The 16446-nt window shown below is 39.9% G+C and overlaps 1 protein-coding gene across 2 annotated transcripts in view; it reads right to left on the bottom strand.

Moving 5' to 3' along the window:
• The window catches only part of LOC104099747 (uncharacterized), a 34377-nt gene that overhangs the window by 2600 nt on the left and 15331 nt on the right, over positions 1 to 16446 (bottom strand). For both annotated transcript variants that reach the window (XM_009606835.4, XM_009606836.4), the window contains 4 exons: positions 2183 to 2225; positions 1713 to 1796; positions 1001 to 1042; positions 473 to 543 (listed from right to left, as the gene is read on the bottom strand). In XM_009606835.4, the coding sequence (XP_009605130.1) occupies positions 473 to 543; positions 1001 to 1042; positions 1713 to 1796; positions 2183 to 2225 (240 nt within the window). The remainder of the gene's footprint in view (positions 1 to 472; positions 544 to 1000; positions 1043 to 1712; positions 1797 to 2182; positions 2226 to 16446) is intronic.

The following is a 16446-nucleotide window of genomic DNA, read 5'->3' as shown; positions in this document are numbered from 1 at the left end:
GTGGAACACTTTATGATAAGCGAAGCCAAATGTGTGTACATAGGTTACTCTTTGTTTATCTGGATATTTATCTATTTCTTTTCATTGACAAAAGTTTTTTTCCACATATGGAGCTATTGCGAAGGTGGGACAAACGATCTTCTGATTTGCGTGTAATAAGTAATGAGATATTCCACCTTATAAAAGTGAGCATCGTTTTGACATCCTCAAAAAGAAACAACATTCAATTTGAAGTTGATGGGACAAACTCTAAATTGTTAGTTTAGTGACCTAATAAATATAGAATCAACTGATTTTGTGAAGGGATTAGGGAGAGCATATCATGATTCATGTCTGTTTACTAAGTGATCCAAGTTCTGCCATTAGCTTTTCTCGTAATTCTAGGTATTGATTTTGACGTCAGAAAGGGGAAAACGAAAAGATGATCTCAACAATTTAATGCCAAACTCAAAATTTGACTGCAAAGTCATACTTATGCATATCGACCCAGCTCACTCCAGGGCTCATGGCAGAAATGACAGCATCGTGAGCGTCGAGGACAGCCTGCAAATAATAGTGATTTTATAATAATGAAACAATTGTTATATTTCACGATGAACTCAAAGCACATGAACATTGGAAAATCACATTCAGAGGTCCTATAAGCTTCATATTCTGTCATAATACAGGCCTTACCAATGAAACAAATGAAGGTAGAAGGCTCATAGAGGTACATGGTTTGCATCAGGAGTTCAGGAACGTTCCAAGGCGGGGTTTCAGTCAAGTTAGGGGAACTCTAGAGACTAAAATCTGTAGTTTGATCCTAAACCAAATAATGCATTTTCTTAATAGAAGGAAAATCTAAAGTTCACAAGCATATCTTGTGCACTAATTACATTTACTCAGAAACTGCACAATGCAAAACATCAACTGGAGGTAATACAAATGAGATGCACATTATATTCCCATCTCAAGGAGGTATGAAAGCATTATCCTATTCTGCGCAGGAGAGGATACTCACAGTATATACAAGTGACTGGTCACGAGTAAATTTCCCATTTACCTGCAAATCCATAATTGGATCATAAGGAAAATAAGCTGCAATTATAAGCTGCACATTGATATTTGAGCAATTTTTAAGTGATCACAAGAAGAGGGGCAGTGATGCGGAGAGGGTATCCAAGCACACAGATTCAATGCTGAGTAAGAGCTTTTAAATATAAAAGACCACAATATTTCATTTAAGCATCAATTTCCAATTCTAAAGTCTAAACCAATACTGTCTGCTACCAATAAGTACTTACTGGCACATCCACCTAAAATGCAAGAGCCGGTCGTGCAATGGCTACTCAAATAACAGCTAAAATTGGAATAAAAGCTTAGTGCTTAACATGAAAGATCCTCACTATCTAAACTTTGGATAAGCAATAAGCAAAAGAAACACGAGCAGACTGAAAGACATCCAAACAAATACAAAGCAGAATAGTGAACAAGCAAATTATCACAAGATAATTAATGTTGAATGGTTAACAATATTACAGTGTGCTTATTATGTTCAGGGGATATGTGATCCACATTTCCTCCAGGAGAGTGAAGTGCATATAATTTTCATGTGAATGTTTATTGTTATTACATTTCTATGTGGCACTCGATATAAGAACTTTAACATGCAAGTTGCAACATGACAGTATACTTCAATGTGCCCACAAAAAGTTAAGGACACATGCACTCACTGGAAAGGAACAAGTTATGTCGGACCCATAAAAGTGGTATTCAGCTCCCATATCAAGAAGAGCCATATCTCCCTCTCGCAATGTCTGCAGAAAAGCGAAAGTGTAATGTTAGTGTGGATAGTGTATACCAATTAGTTGAATCCTTATATAACTCAGAATAGTGGAAGCCTGCTATAGGAGACCATATTGACGCAATGTCTGACTATCAGCATACAGCAACAGACAGATAACTGGGTTCCAGGTTGACGACCTTTCCACAGACATTCAAGGTAATCATCTATACCACACCAAAAGGCAAAGATGGACACAACACCAATATGCAACCATAGTTGATATAGATAACAATGAAGCACTTGATTTATGTTTGTCCCCGAAAAGAGACAAGTTTTTTTACAACTTCCATGCAGATCGGAAGACCAGCAGTAAAAGAGGGATACAACAAATTAAACAGACGAACACAAATAACATACCTTGTCATTTGGAGCTGCTGCATGACCATAATGGAGTACAGCACTGCAATAGAATATGGTAGCATTAGCTGATAATTTGAAAATTGATCTCAAATCTAGTTTTAGCTCTTTACAGAAACAACAGTACCTCAACCACAAAGCTAGTTGGTGTTGACTCTTAACCATTCACATATAAGATAAATTAATTTCTAATTTGGTCGATAAAACCTAGTACCCATAGTTTAACGATGGTTACTTGTATTTCTACTGGTAATATTTGGACAGCAACAAGATTAAATCTAAGCGACATCCCTGATCCTGAGCAGGGGCGGACCCATATTGGTTCAAGCGGGTTGAGTTGAACCCGCTACATAAATATTTTTTACTGTTTTTATATGGAAATTATTTCTGAAAGAAACAAACTGTATAAAATTAAAGCGGTTGAATACCCTTAAACAAAGATGTGCCTTGGTATGATGGTTCAAGCGGGTTCAATTTCTGTAATTGGTCGTGCGTTCGAATACGAACTTAAGCACTTTTTATTTCTCTCTCATTTTCAAAATGCTGACAGGTACTCATTCGGCCTGCAGTTCTTTTTATCTTCTTGTTTACTTTAATTTAGTATCTTTCCATTGTTTTGGAACTTTCTATATAAAATTAATTTAGCTTAGCTCTCTTCAGTTGTTTTTTGTTTAGTGTTAGTGCAAGTTGAATTAGTATTTTAAATGGACCAAACTGATGTTTGTTATCATAAAATTTCTTCAATAAATTGTAAAGGTAAATAGTTTTGTTTTATATATATATAGAGAGAGAGAGAGAGAGTTTTTTTTTTTTTTTTGAAAACAAAATAAAGAGCGGCGGGTAAATTTTCTAAGGTTTTATTAAGAACCAAAATAAAAAGCACTAGGTGAACCATGTTTGCTTGTTAACTTAGTGTCACTTTTACTGTCAATTATTTTTATAGACTTCAGTATATGTCTGAACCCGCTTGCATAAAAGTTTGGGTCCGCCACTGATCTTGAGACATTGTCTAGAATCGGGAGAGAGAATATAAAGAGACTTAAAAAATGCTTCTACTTTTCTTTCTTTTCAAATGACCCACTACCCTACTTTACAAGTTACTTCGCTTCTCAAATAAGGTGAGATGCGAGAACCACCCCACCTAAAAGCATAAATTTTAGAGGACGGGAAAATTTTACTGAGTTATTCATCCCTCGAGTGTGTTCTATTTCTTGTACAAGGAAATATCTTCGTAGAATGACGGGCGGAGATAAGACTCGAAACCCGAATCTAGTAGCGCTTTCTCTCTGTCTGTTCTGATAACTGTGTTGAATTATGCGAACCATCTCATCTAAACGTGTAAGCTATCAAGAGATGACTATTTTTTATTGTATTTAGGTCTGCGACATTTCCCCTATCATTGTATACCAAACAAAGAGCAAAAAATCAGAACCGGAGTTCCGGTCTTCATTCCTAAATTAATCACCCTTCATCTTCGATTTAAATCTAACCACATCAAAGTCATGCCAATCAAATTGTTATAGAATATTAATTGTAAATATAGTCTAGATACATTTACCAGATCAGTCCAGATATATTTACCAGATCCTGTAATATTCTCTTTCATTTGTTTTGATTTCTTTCCTTAGATAGATTTCTTGTAACTTTATAAAGTCTTTTCATATTCATGAATAGAAATCATCAGCTTCCACCATTAAATTACATGGTATCAGAGCCGCTAGGGCTCAATTTATTCTCAGAACTTTCTCCGGCGTCAGGGTGGGCAGCGAGTGAGTCACACGCGCCACCTCCACCTCGCGACTATCTCTCAAGTTCCGACATTGTCTTGTCAATTCCGGCATATTCCGGGTGTTCTTTTCTTTCTGGTGTTAAAACACTGTTTGGAGTTTATACTTCACGTCTAGGTTGGCCTTTTTTACCTTTATACTTCTAAGATAGTCAATTTGGTAGTTTGTTTTGTGCTTTTGCGACTGCTGGACTCTGTTCGGGTGTCAGATTGCTGTTGTTTTGTGGGTGTCACTGCTGATTCATTTGGCATCATTCACATTGTGAGAAGGCACGGGAGAAAATATGTTATTGATATTAGATGAACAATACAATACAAGAGGTCCTTATTTATAGCTATACTATACAAGGGCATACTACTCATCTACCAATGTGGGACAATACTACACTATATACATGTTGTAAACTAACACTCCCCCTCAAGCCGGTGCATACAAATCATATGTACCGAGCTTGTTACATATATAACCAATACGAGGACCAGTGAGAGACTTGGTGAAAATATCTGCAAGTTGATCATTCAACCTCACAAACTTTGTAGCAATCTCTCCTGAAAGTATCTTTTCTCTGACGAAGTGACAATCAATCTCAATGTGTTTAGTTCTTTCATGGAACACCGGATTTGATGCAATATGAAGGGCAGCTTGATTATCGCATACAAGTTCCATCCGACTGATTTCACCAAATTTCAACTCCTTGAGCAACTGTTTGGTCCAGACTAGCTCACATGTTGCCATAGTCATTGCTCGATATTCTGCTTCTGCACTAGACCGAGCAACTACATTCTGTTTCTTGCTCTTCCAGGACATCAAATTTCCTCCTACTAAAACACAATATCCAGACGTAGAACGTCTATCAAAAGGTGATCCTGCCCAATCAGCATCTGAGTTTCCAATGATCATGACCTCGATCCTCAAAGAGTAACCCTTTGCCTAGAGCCGATTTTACATATCGAATAATGCGGACAACTGCATCCCAATGACTATCACAGGGAGAATTCATAAACTGACTTACAACACTCACGGGATAAGAAATATCAGGTCTAGTCACTGTGAGATAATTTAATTTTCCAACCAGCCGCCTATAGCTTGCAGGATCGCTAAGCGGCTCCCCCTGTCCTGACATAAGTTTAGAATTCGGATTCATCGAAGTGTCAACAGGTCTGCAATCTATCATCCTTGTCTCCTCAAGAATGTCTAAAGCATATTTTCTTTGAGAAATAACAATACCTGAGCTAGACTGGCAACCTCAATACCTAGAAAGTACTTCAATCTGCCTAGATCCTTAGTTTGGAAGTGCTGGAAGAGATGCTGCTTCAGATTGGTAATATCATCCTGATCATTGCCAGTAATAACAATATCATCAACATAAACTACTAGATAAATACAGAGACTTGAAGCAGAGTGCCGATAAAACACAGAGTGATCAGCTTCACTACGAATCATGCCAAACTCCTAGATAACCGTGCTGAACTTACCAAACCAGGCTCGAGGAGACTGCTTTAGACCATAAAGTGACCGACGCAAGCGACATACAAGGCCACGAGACTCCCCCTAAGCAACAAAACCAGGCGGTTGCTCCATATAAACCTCATTCTCAAGATCACCGTGAAGAAAAGCATTTTTAATGTCCAGCTGATAGAGGGGCCAATGACGAACCGCAGCCATGGATAGAAAAAGGCGGACTGAAGCCACTTTAGCCACGGGAGAGAAGGTATCATTGTAATCGAGCCCAAATATCCGAGTATATCCTTTGGCAACAAGACGGGCCTTAAGTCGATCAATTTGTCCATCGGGACCAACTTTGACTGCATAAACCCAACAACAACCAACAGTAGATTTACCTGAGGGAAGAGGAACAAGCTCCCAAGTACCACTTGTATGTAAAGCAAACATCTCGTCACTCATAGCCTGTCGCCATCCTGGATGAGACAACGCTTCACATGTAGACTTAGGGATGGAAACCGAGGACAAAGAAGATATAAAAGCATAATGGGTAGATGACAGACGATGATAGCTCAAACCGACATAATGAGGATTAGGGTTAAGTGTGGTCCGTATACCTTTCCGAAGTGCAATCGGTGTACTAGGAGCAGGGTCCGCAGCAGGAGCAGGGTCAGGACGAGAACCAGTTGGGCCTGATGGAGGACGCAAACGACGATGATAAGTCAAGAGTGGTGTTCCTGTAGCTGGGGAACTAGGGGGAACAACACTAGACTCCTCAACGGTTGGTATGGATGAAACCTCTGTGGTCGAAGGTGGAGGAGGAGGAGCTATAGTAAACTCCTCAAAGGTCGGTATAGGTAAGACCTCAGATATATCATGGTGGTCAGCGGAAGTAAAGAAAAGTTTAGACTCAAAAATGTGACGTCAGCTGACATAAGGTACCTACGAAAATCTGGAGAATAACAATGATATCCCTTCTGAACACGAGAATAACCAAGGAAGACACACTTGAGAGCACGAGTAGCTAACTTATCTTTCCCAGGGGCTAAGTTATGAACAAAACACGTGCTCCCAAAAACACGAGGTGGAAGAGAGTATAAGGGTGACTGGGGAAACAATACTGAATGCGGAATCTGATTCTTGATGGGAGATTAAGGCATCCGATTAATCAAATAACAAGCTGTGAGAATTGCATCGCCCCAAAAACGCAACGGAACACGAAATTCAATTAAAAGTGTGCGAACAGTCTCAATAAGGTGCCTATTCTTTCTCTCAGCGACCCCATTTTGCTGAGGGGTATAAGGTCAAGATGTCTGATGAATAATTCCTTGAGAATTCATAAACTGCTGAAATTGAGAAGATAAATATTCTAAGGCATTATCACAGCGAAAAATGTGAACAAAAATACCAAATTGGTTTTTGATTTCAGCACAAAAACTCTGGAATATAGAAAATAACTCAGAACGATCTTTCATTAAGAAAAGCCAAGTACATCTTGAATAATCATCAATGAAACTAACAAAATAACAAAATCCCAAGGATGAATTGACTCTACTAGGACCCCATATATCAGAATAAACTAAGGAGAAGACAGACTCTGCATGACTCTCAACACTACGCGAAAATGAGGCTCGGGTATGTTTCCCAAGTTGACACGACTCACAATCTAATGTAGACAAACTAGACACCATCTTCTGAAGTTTGGATAAACTCGGATGTCCTAAACGTCTGTGGATTAGATCTGGAGGATCTGTAACTAGACATGTTGTGGAAGGACTGAGTGAGTTAAGGTAGTAAAGGCCTTCTGATTCACGTCCTGTACCAATTGTCTGTCCCGTACTGCGGTCCTGCATAATAAAAGAATCGTCAATAAAATATATACCACAATGGAGGGCACGAGTCAAACGACTAACAGATGCAAGACTAAAAGGACAGCCAGGGACATAAAGAACGGAATCTAGGGTGACAGAAGACAAGGGATTAGCTTGTCCAACTCCTTTTGCCTTAGTTTGACATCTATTGGCTAAAGTAACAGTGGGAAGAGACTGTGAATATACAATATTTGACAAAAGTGATATATTACTAGAGATGTGATCAGAAGCGCCTGAGTCCATGACCCATGGGCCAAGAGTGCTAGACTGGGAAACACAAGCAAAAGAATTACCAGTAACAGAAGTATCAGTCTGAGCAACTGAGGCTACTTGTGGAGATGTCTGTTTACTTGCTCGATACTGAAGGAGCTCATTATATTCTTCTTTAGATAAAGAAAATCCCTGGTTACCTGGAGTCTCGGTCTGAGCAATGTAAGCATTTTTGGGTGGGCGACCATCTAAGGAATAACACATTTCACGAGTGTGTCCAAATTTGTGACAATAAGAACACTTGGGTCTAGATCTTCCAAAACGACCTCCCCCTCGTCTATGCTCCATAGTTTGAGATGCCCGAGCATCCATTGTCTGGGATGCAAGAACAGAGGAATCAAGTATCTGTGATGAGATCACTGGTGGACTTGGTGCTGCAGCAAGGCGGAGTAATCGAGAGAATAATTCATGAACTGTCGGGACAGTGGGACTAGCCAAAATCTGGTCGCGTACTGAATCAAGATCATTAGGAAGTCCAGCGAGGGTAAGAACGAGAAACATCTTTGTCGCTGCTCTTGTTGTTTTTCCACACTAGCAGAAACTGGCATCAACTTCTCAAATTCCTCCATGACTGCCTGTACTTGACCCAAGTAAATAGACATATCCAATTCCTGTTTCTTTAAGTTTGTCATCCGCGATATGCTACATATCCAAATAACATGTCTGGAATGGACGAAACAAGGCATCAACTTGGAATCAATAGATCGCCACATGATGCTACATAACTGAGCATCGATTTTTGCCCAAAATGCTATTGCCTTTTCATCTCCATCGCTAGACTGTTTGATTAGATGATCTTGAACACCTTGACCTCTACACCACAACTCGACAGATGAAGCCCAAGCTAAGTAGTTTGAACCTCCCATTAAAGGTTCCGAGGTAATAATAGCACTAGAGCTTCCAGAACTCATGTTTCTAGACCCAAAAGCATCAAATCTCAAAGACATTGTTGCAAATTATTACCAAATAAGAGAAAGAATCAACTGTAATCCACTGAAAACAGAGTACGGAAACACAGAAACAGAATACTGAAATACTGTAGCTGCCGGAATCTACTGTAGCTGTCGGAATAGTACTATAACTGCCGGAAAAAACTCAAAGTTGTCGAAATGAAATGAAAACAGTAGGGGTAGGATCGGATTTACCAGGCGACCCAACTGTTCTGAAGGAAGATTTTCAAAAAATGGCCGGAAGTGGTCGTACGCGCCGGCGCGTGAGCTTCTGGTGGCGCGTGAGGAGGCTTTTGCCGGAGCTTTTCACTGGGGTTTGGTCGCCGGACAGTGACGACTCTTGTGGTAGTGTTGAATTTTGCACAACACTGACAGAAATGAAGCAGATAGAAAACATCCTTAAAAAATTTCTCTTTCCCGGAATCGCTGGAATTTATGCACAGCGATAAGTCTCTCACAATTGCTCTGATACCATGTGAGAAAGCACGGGAGAAAATATGTTATTGATATTAGATGAACAATACAATACAAGAGGTCCTTATTTATAGCTATACTATACAAGAGCATACTACTCCTCTACCAATGTGGGACAATACTACACTATATACATGATGTAAACTAACACACATCTTGCTCTTGTCAACAAGTTTTGGATGTCAGATTGTTTACTTTTGCATCTATTCATCAGTTTCTTGACTGAACATCAATTAAAATGTCTGACCGTGACCGAAATAGTTCCAGCATTATCCAAAATTACAGAGTATAAATTAAATGGGTCTAATTATTTAGATTGGAGTAGGAAAACCAGGGTCTATTTACGTAGCGTTGAAAAAGATGACCATCGTATTCAAGACCAGTGTTTGAAAAAGCGATCACTTCGTCGCTTTAAGCGCGAGGCGATGGCTGGTCGCTTTTCCAGCCTGAGGCGACTTGACCAGGTGAAGCGCGCGCTTCAGTTGAAGAAGCGACGAAGCGACAGAAGCGCAGAAGCGCTCGCTTCTGTTAAGAGGGGCCTTTTTTTCAAAAAAAAAAGTTTGGGTTTGTTTTTTTATTATACAAAACAGACCCCTAAGACCAAAATTGACCATTTCTCTCTTCTCTCTTCTTCGATCAACATTGCTGCCAAAACCTAGGGTTTCAACTTCCTCCATCCAGTCCAGGTAATTTTTCTTCTTCTACTTTCTTCTTCTCATTTTTTCCTTTCTTCTTTCTTTCTTCTTCTTGTTCCCGTCCAGCTTCTGCTCTTTTTTTCTTTCTTTTTCCTTCTTCTTCTCTTCTTTTTTTTTTACTTTTTATCGTCCAGCGTCTGCACAGCTAGGGCAGGCGCTGGTTTTCTTCCCCCCCCCCCTTCCATTCTTCTTATTTATTAATTTTAATATGTATTTTAGTTATAGAATTAATTATTATATATATATGTTATATTTTTCAGTTTATTTGATTTTTTTAATGTATATTTCAGTATATAAAATTAATTATTATATATATGTTATATTTTCAGTTTATTTGATTAATTTTATATGTATTTCATTTTAGAAAATTAATTATTATATATATATATATATGTTATATTTTAGTTTATTTGATTTTTTTAATGTGTATTTCAGTTTATAAAATTAATTATTATATATATGTATTTTGATTATTTATATTGTGTCTTTGCAAGCTTTACATTATGTTTTTTAAGAATTGCGCTTCACTTTAATAAAGTGTGCGCTTCGCTTTTGAAGCAAGGCGAGCCCCTGTCGCTTTTTTGCGCTTCTCGCTCTCAAGAACATTGTTCAGGACCCTCCAACTGATGGAACTAAAAAGGCTTGGATGAGAGATGACACTAGATTACTCCTGCAATAATAAACTCTATTGATAATGAAGTAGTTGGTTTGGTTAATCACTGTGAGTTCGTTAAGGAGTTAATGGATTATCTGGAGTATCTATATTCCGGCAAAGGTAATGTATCTCGAACTTATGAAGTTTGTAAGGCTTTCTATCGTCCTGAGAAGGAAGCTAAGTCACTCACCACATATTTCATGGAGTTCAAGAAAACTTATGAGGAATTGAACGCTTTTGCCATTCAGTACAGATATCAAGGTTCAAAAAGCTCACAGGGAACAAATGGCAATAATGAGTTTCTTACCTGGACTTCCCTCTGAGTTTGAGACTGCTAAATCACATATTCTCTCCAATTCTGACATCACTTCTCTGAAAGATATTTTCAGTCGGGTGCTGCGCACAGAGAGTACTCCATCCACCCAGCAGACCAATGTACTTGTTGCGAAAGGGGAAGGAAGAAATGATGCTAAGAGGTGGAACAATAACAATGATGCTGGAAAGTGGAGCAATAACAATGATGATGGGCGGTGGAACAGTAACAAAGGAAGAGACAACGACATTACTTGTCACTACTGTAAGGAACCTGGACACATGAAACGAAACTGTAAGAAATTACAGATTCATAATCAAAGAACCCAGACGGCCAATGTTGCTGTTGCTTCTAACTCATCCTCAAAGAAAACTGTTACAATCTCAGCCGATGAGTATGCCAAACTTTCTCAATATCAGGAATTAGTGAAAGGATCTACTCCAGTTACATCTCTTGAGTCAGGTAACAAATGTCTTATTTCCTCTTCAAACAAATGGGTCATTGATTCTGGTGTCACATCTCATATGACAGGTAATTCTAAACTCTTCTCCAGTTTTCAGTCACATAAGGCAGTGCCTCCTGTAACTATAGCTGATGGTTCAACCTATAACATTGAGGGATCTGGGACTGTTAAATCCACTTCATCTATTACCCCGTCCTATGTTCTAAGTTTACCAAGTCTTGCCTTTACCAAAGACCTAAATTGCTTTATCTCATTCTTTCCTGATCACTGTTGTTTTCAGGATCTTATGACGAAACAGATTATTGGTAAAGGACATGTATCTGATGGTATCTACATTCTTGATACATGGGTGCCTCGGACTGTTGCTTGCTCAAGTGTTGTCTCGCCATTTGAAGCACATTGTCGGTTGGGACATCCTTCTCTACCTGTCTTGAAGAAGTTATGCCCCTAGTTTCATGATGTAGCTGTGGTAGAATGTGTCTTGTCACTTTGCAAAACATCATCGAAGCTCGTTATGTCCTAGAACTAATAAACGAGTTGATTTTGCTTTTGAATTAGTCCATTCAAATATTTGGGGACTGTGTCCAGTTGTGTCTAAAGTTGGTTTCAGATATTTCGTTATCTTTGTGGATGATTTTTCCCGAATGACGTGGATCTATTTTATGAAGAATCGCTCTGAGGTGTGTTCTCATATCTCTACATTTTGTGTTGAGATTAAGACACAGTTTAATGTTTTTGTACGTACATTAAGGAGTGATAATGCTAAAGAATACATGTCAGCATCATTTCAGAACTATATGAATCAACATGGTATTCTCCACCAATCCTCTTGTGTTGATACACTCTCAAAATGGAGTGGCTAAGAGAAAAAACAGACACCTGCTTGAGACCGCCCGTGCGTTGCTATTCCAAGTGAAAGTTCCTGAGCCATTCTGGGCTGATGCGGTTTCGACAGCCAATGTTTTGATTAACCGCATGCCATCTACAGTGTTCTTTTTCCTAATAAGCAATCATTTCCATTAGAGCCAAAGGTGTTTGGTAGCACATGCTATGTTCGCGATGTGAGGCCTAATGTCACTAAATTGGATCCAAAGGCGTTAAGGTGTGTCTTTTTGGGATATTCTCGCCTCCAGGAGGGGTATCGGTTCTACTCTCCAGATCTTCACCGATATATGGTCTCGACAGATGTGGTGTTCTCTGAGAACACACCATTCTTTTCCTCCTCCCGCACTTGTCCAAGTCAGGGGGAGGAAGAAGAATGGCTGATTTATAAGATCACTTCACCAAGCAAAGAACAACCAGCGGCTCATGATGTTCCTTCTACTAGTGCCTCTCCTGTACAGTGATCAGATGATGGTGTTTCTTTTGATGTTCCCTCTGCTCCAGCAAAGCCGCCGATTGTTCAAGTCTACTCGAGGAGACAAAAGACCAATGATACATGTCCTGCACCAACTCCTTCGTCATCAGATCCTCCTCCACTCAATCCCTCTTTAGAAAGCCTTGACATTCCAATTGCTCTTCGCAAAGGTAAGCGTCAGTGTCAATCAACATATTCCATTGCTAACTTTATCTCCTATGACCATTTATCTCCTGCATCTAGCTCTTTGATTGCCTCTCTAGACTCTATCTCTGTGCCAAAGACAGTTAAAGAGGCTTTGAATCACCCTGGGTGGTATAATGCAATACTTGAGGAGATCCATGCGCTAGATGAAAATCACACACTTACCAAAGGGGAAGAAGGCAGTGGGATGCAAATGGGTCTTTGCAGTCGAGGTAAATCCAGATGGTTCTGTGGCTAGGCTTAAGGCTAGACTAGTGGCTAAAGGGTATGCTCAAACTTATGGAGTGGATTATTCAGACAGGCCAAACTCACTTTTGTTAGATTATTTATTTCCTTAGCTGCCTCCGAGCATTGGCCTTTACATCAGCTAGATATTAAGAATGTATTCCTTCATGGTGATCTCCAAGAGGAAGTATACATGGAGCAACCACCTGGTTTTGTTGCTCGGGGGAGTATGGGAAAGTCTGTCACTTGAAGAAATCCTTGTATGGTCTGCAGTAGAGTCCCCGTGCCTAGTTTGGAAAATTTAGCGAGGTGGTTCAAGAATTTGGGCTTTTAAAGAGCAAATGTGATCACTCGGTCTTCTATAGACAATCAGCGGTTGGCACTATCCTTCTTGTTGTATATGTTGATGACATTGTCATCACAAGAAGTGATTTTGCAAGAATATCTTCTCTCAAATCATTCTTGCATACTAGGTTTCACACGAAAGACTTGGGGTAGCTGAAATACTTCTCGGAAGTAGAAGTAACTAGAAGCAAGAAAGGAATTTTCATGTCTCAGAGAAAGTATATCCTTGACTTGTGAAAACTGGAAAGTTGGCGGCCAAGCCTTGTAGTACTCCAATGGTTCCCAATGTGCATCTTACAAAAGATGATGGTGATCCCTTTGACGATCCAGAAAGATACAGGAGGTTAGTTGGGAAACTAAACTATCTCATTGTAACTCGTCCAGATATCGCCTTTACAGTAAGTGTTGTTAGCCAATTCATGGTTGCACCTACGGTCAATCATTGGGCAGCTTTAGAACAGATTTTATGCTACTTAAAAGGAGCTCCTGGACTTGGCATATTATATAGCAACCACGGACATACTCAGATCGAGTGTTTTGCAGATGCTGATTGGGTTGGATCCAAAACTGATAGAAGGTCTACTACCGGTTATTGTGTCTTTGTTCGTGGTAATTTGATATCACGGAGAAGCAAGAAACAAAATGTTGTATCCCGGTCAAGTGCAGAATCTGAGTACTGAGCTATGGCACAGACCACGAGTGAGATTATGTGGATACATCACCTTCTGACAGAAATTGGGTTGAAGCACCCTATACCAGCAAAATTCTGGTGTGATAATAAAGTTGCTTTGCATATCGCCTCGAATCCAGTATATCATGAAAGAACTAAACATATCGAGGTTGATTATCACTTTATTCGTGAGAAGATTTAGGAGAACTTGATTTCTACTAGTTATGTGAAGACGGGAGAGCAACCAGCTAATTTGTTCACAAAGGCGCTGAATAGAACTCGAGTTAATAATCTTTGGAAAAAGTTGGGCATGATCAACATCTATGCTCCAGCTTGAGGGGGAGTATTATAGAATATTAGTCGTAAATATAGTCTAGATACATTTACCAGATCAGTTCAGATACATTTACCAGATCAGTTCAGATACATTTACCAGATCTTGTAATATTCTCTTTCATTTGTTTTGATTTCTTTCCTTAGATCTCTTGTAACTGTATAAATTCCTTTCATATTCATGAATAGAAATCATCAGCTTTTACCATTAAATTACACGAACATTAGTCATGGTGTAGGAAGATAATTAGGATAAGAGGCCCTAACAACAACAACAACCACCTAGTGAAATCTCACTATTGGGGTCTGGGGAGGGTAGTGTGTACGCAGACCTTACCCCTACCCCGAAGAGGTAGAGAGGTTGTTTACGAAAGACCCTTGGCTTAAGAGGACAAAAAGACAAAAGGAGACAATATCAGTATCACCACAGAAATTATAGGAAAAACAAGAACAACATTAAATCAAGAAGAAAGATGTAAAACAAAAACAATAGCCAGTAAATATGTCCGGCACTGAAACGCAAAATAGTAAGACACGACGTTGCCACTAGCTAGCTTAGACAAAAACCTTACCAGACTAGTCTCACAACGGTACGAAGTCTTCCTATCGAGTGTCATGTCCTCGAAAATCTGAAGTCTCGCCATGTCCTGCCTGATCACCTCTCCCCAATACTTCTTCGGCCGCCCTCTACCTCTTCTCGTGCCCTCCACAACCAGCCGCTCACACCTCCTTACTGGGGCATCTGGGCTCCTCCTCTGTACATGCCTGAACAATCTGAGCCTTGCTTCCCGAATCTTGTCATCAATGGGAGCCACACGCACCTTTTCCCGAATATCATCATTCCTGATCTTATCCATCCTAGTGTGTCCGCACATCCACCTCAACATCGTCATCTCTGCTACTTTCATCTTCTGGATATGTGAGTTCTTAACAGCCCAACACTCAGCCCCGTACATCATTGCCGGTCTAACCACCGCTTTATAGAACTTACCTTTGAGTATCGGTGGCACTCTCTTGTCACACAGGACTCAAATGCTAACCTCCACTTCATCCATCCTACCCCAATACGGTGTGTGACATCCTCGTCGATCTCCCATCCCCCCTGGATAACCGACCCAAGGTACTTGAAGCTGCCTCTACTTGGGATGACCTGTGAGTCAAGCCTCACATCCATGCCCACTTCCCCCGGCTCAGCGCTGAACTTACACTCCAGGTATTTCGTCTTCGTCCTGCTCAGCTTGAAACCCTTAGACTCAAGAGCCTGTCTCCAAACCTCCAGCCTCTCGTTAGAACTATGTCATCGGCGAATAGCATGCACCATGACACCTCCCCTTGAATATGGTGTGTTAACGCGTCCAACACCAGGGCGAATAGGAACGGACTGAGCGCAGAGCCTTGGTGTAGCCTCATAACAACAGGAAAATGCTCCGAGTCGCCTCCTACTATCCTTACCCGGGTCTTAGCCCCATCATACATGTCCTTAATCGCCATAATGTAAGGAACCGACACACCTTTTGCCTCCAAGCATCTCCAGAGAACTTCTCTATGAACCTTGTCATATGCTTTCTCTAGGCTAATAAAAACCATGTGCAGGTCCTTCTCCCTATCTCTGTACTGTTCCACCAACCATATTTTAGAAAGGAGTAGGCATATCGACATCTCTGTAGAAACATTAAGTATCTTACAACCTCTTTAAGAGAGTGACAGACTTTTTATTACTAATGCAAAGTCCTTAAATTAGACAATGAAGAAATGGTAAAAACTAAAAACATGGGAACTTTTCTACTTTTAATTATATAATGAGTCCATTCCCACCAATGGTGAAAACTTACCCAGAACTTTGGATTAAAAGGATGGATGAGGTAGTTATTTATATCTTTTTGGATAAGTGGGTGAGGTTGCTTTTTTTGGTAAGTTTTATAGAACAGTTATAAGACCGGCAATGTTATATTGGTAGTGAACGTTAGGTTACTAAAGTCCAACATATCCACAAGATGAGTGTTGCAGAGATGCGAATGCTAAGATGGATGTGCGGTCATACAAGATTAGATAAGATTAAAAATGACCACATTTGTTAGAAAGCGCAAGTAGCACGCATTGAGGATAAAATAAGAGAAAGTCGCTTGAGATGATTTGGTCATGTCTTGCGTCACCCTACAGAGGCACGGTCCATAGGTGTGAAACTATGGGGATGAGATAGACCTAAAAT

This window comes from Nicotiana tomentosiformis, unplaced genomic scaffold (genome assembly GCF_000390325.3).
Source record: "Nicotiana tomentosiformis unplaced genomic scaffold, ASM39032v3 Un00003, whole genome shotgun sequence".
Lineage (NCBI taxonomy): Eukaryota > Viridiplantae > Streptophyta > Magnoliopsida > Solanales > Solanaceae > Nicotiana > Nicotiana tomentosiformis.
The sequence above is the reverse complement of the archived record's forward strand: the minus strand, read 5'-3'. Positions and strand labels throughout refer to the sequence as shown.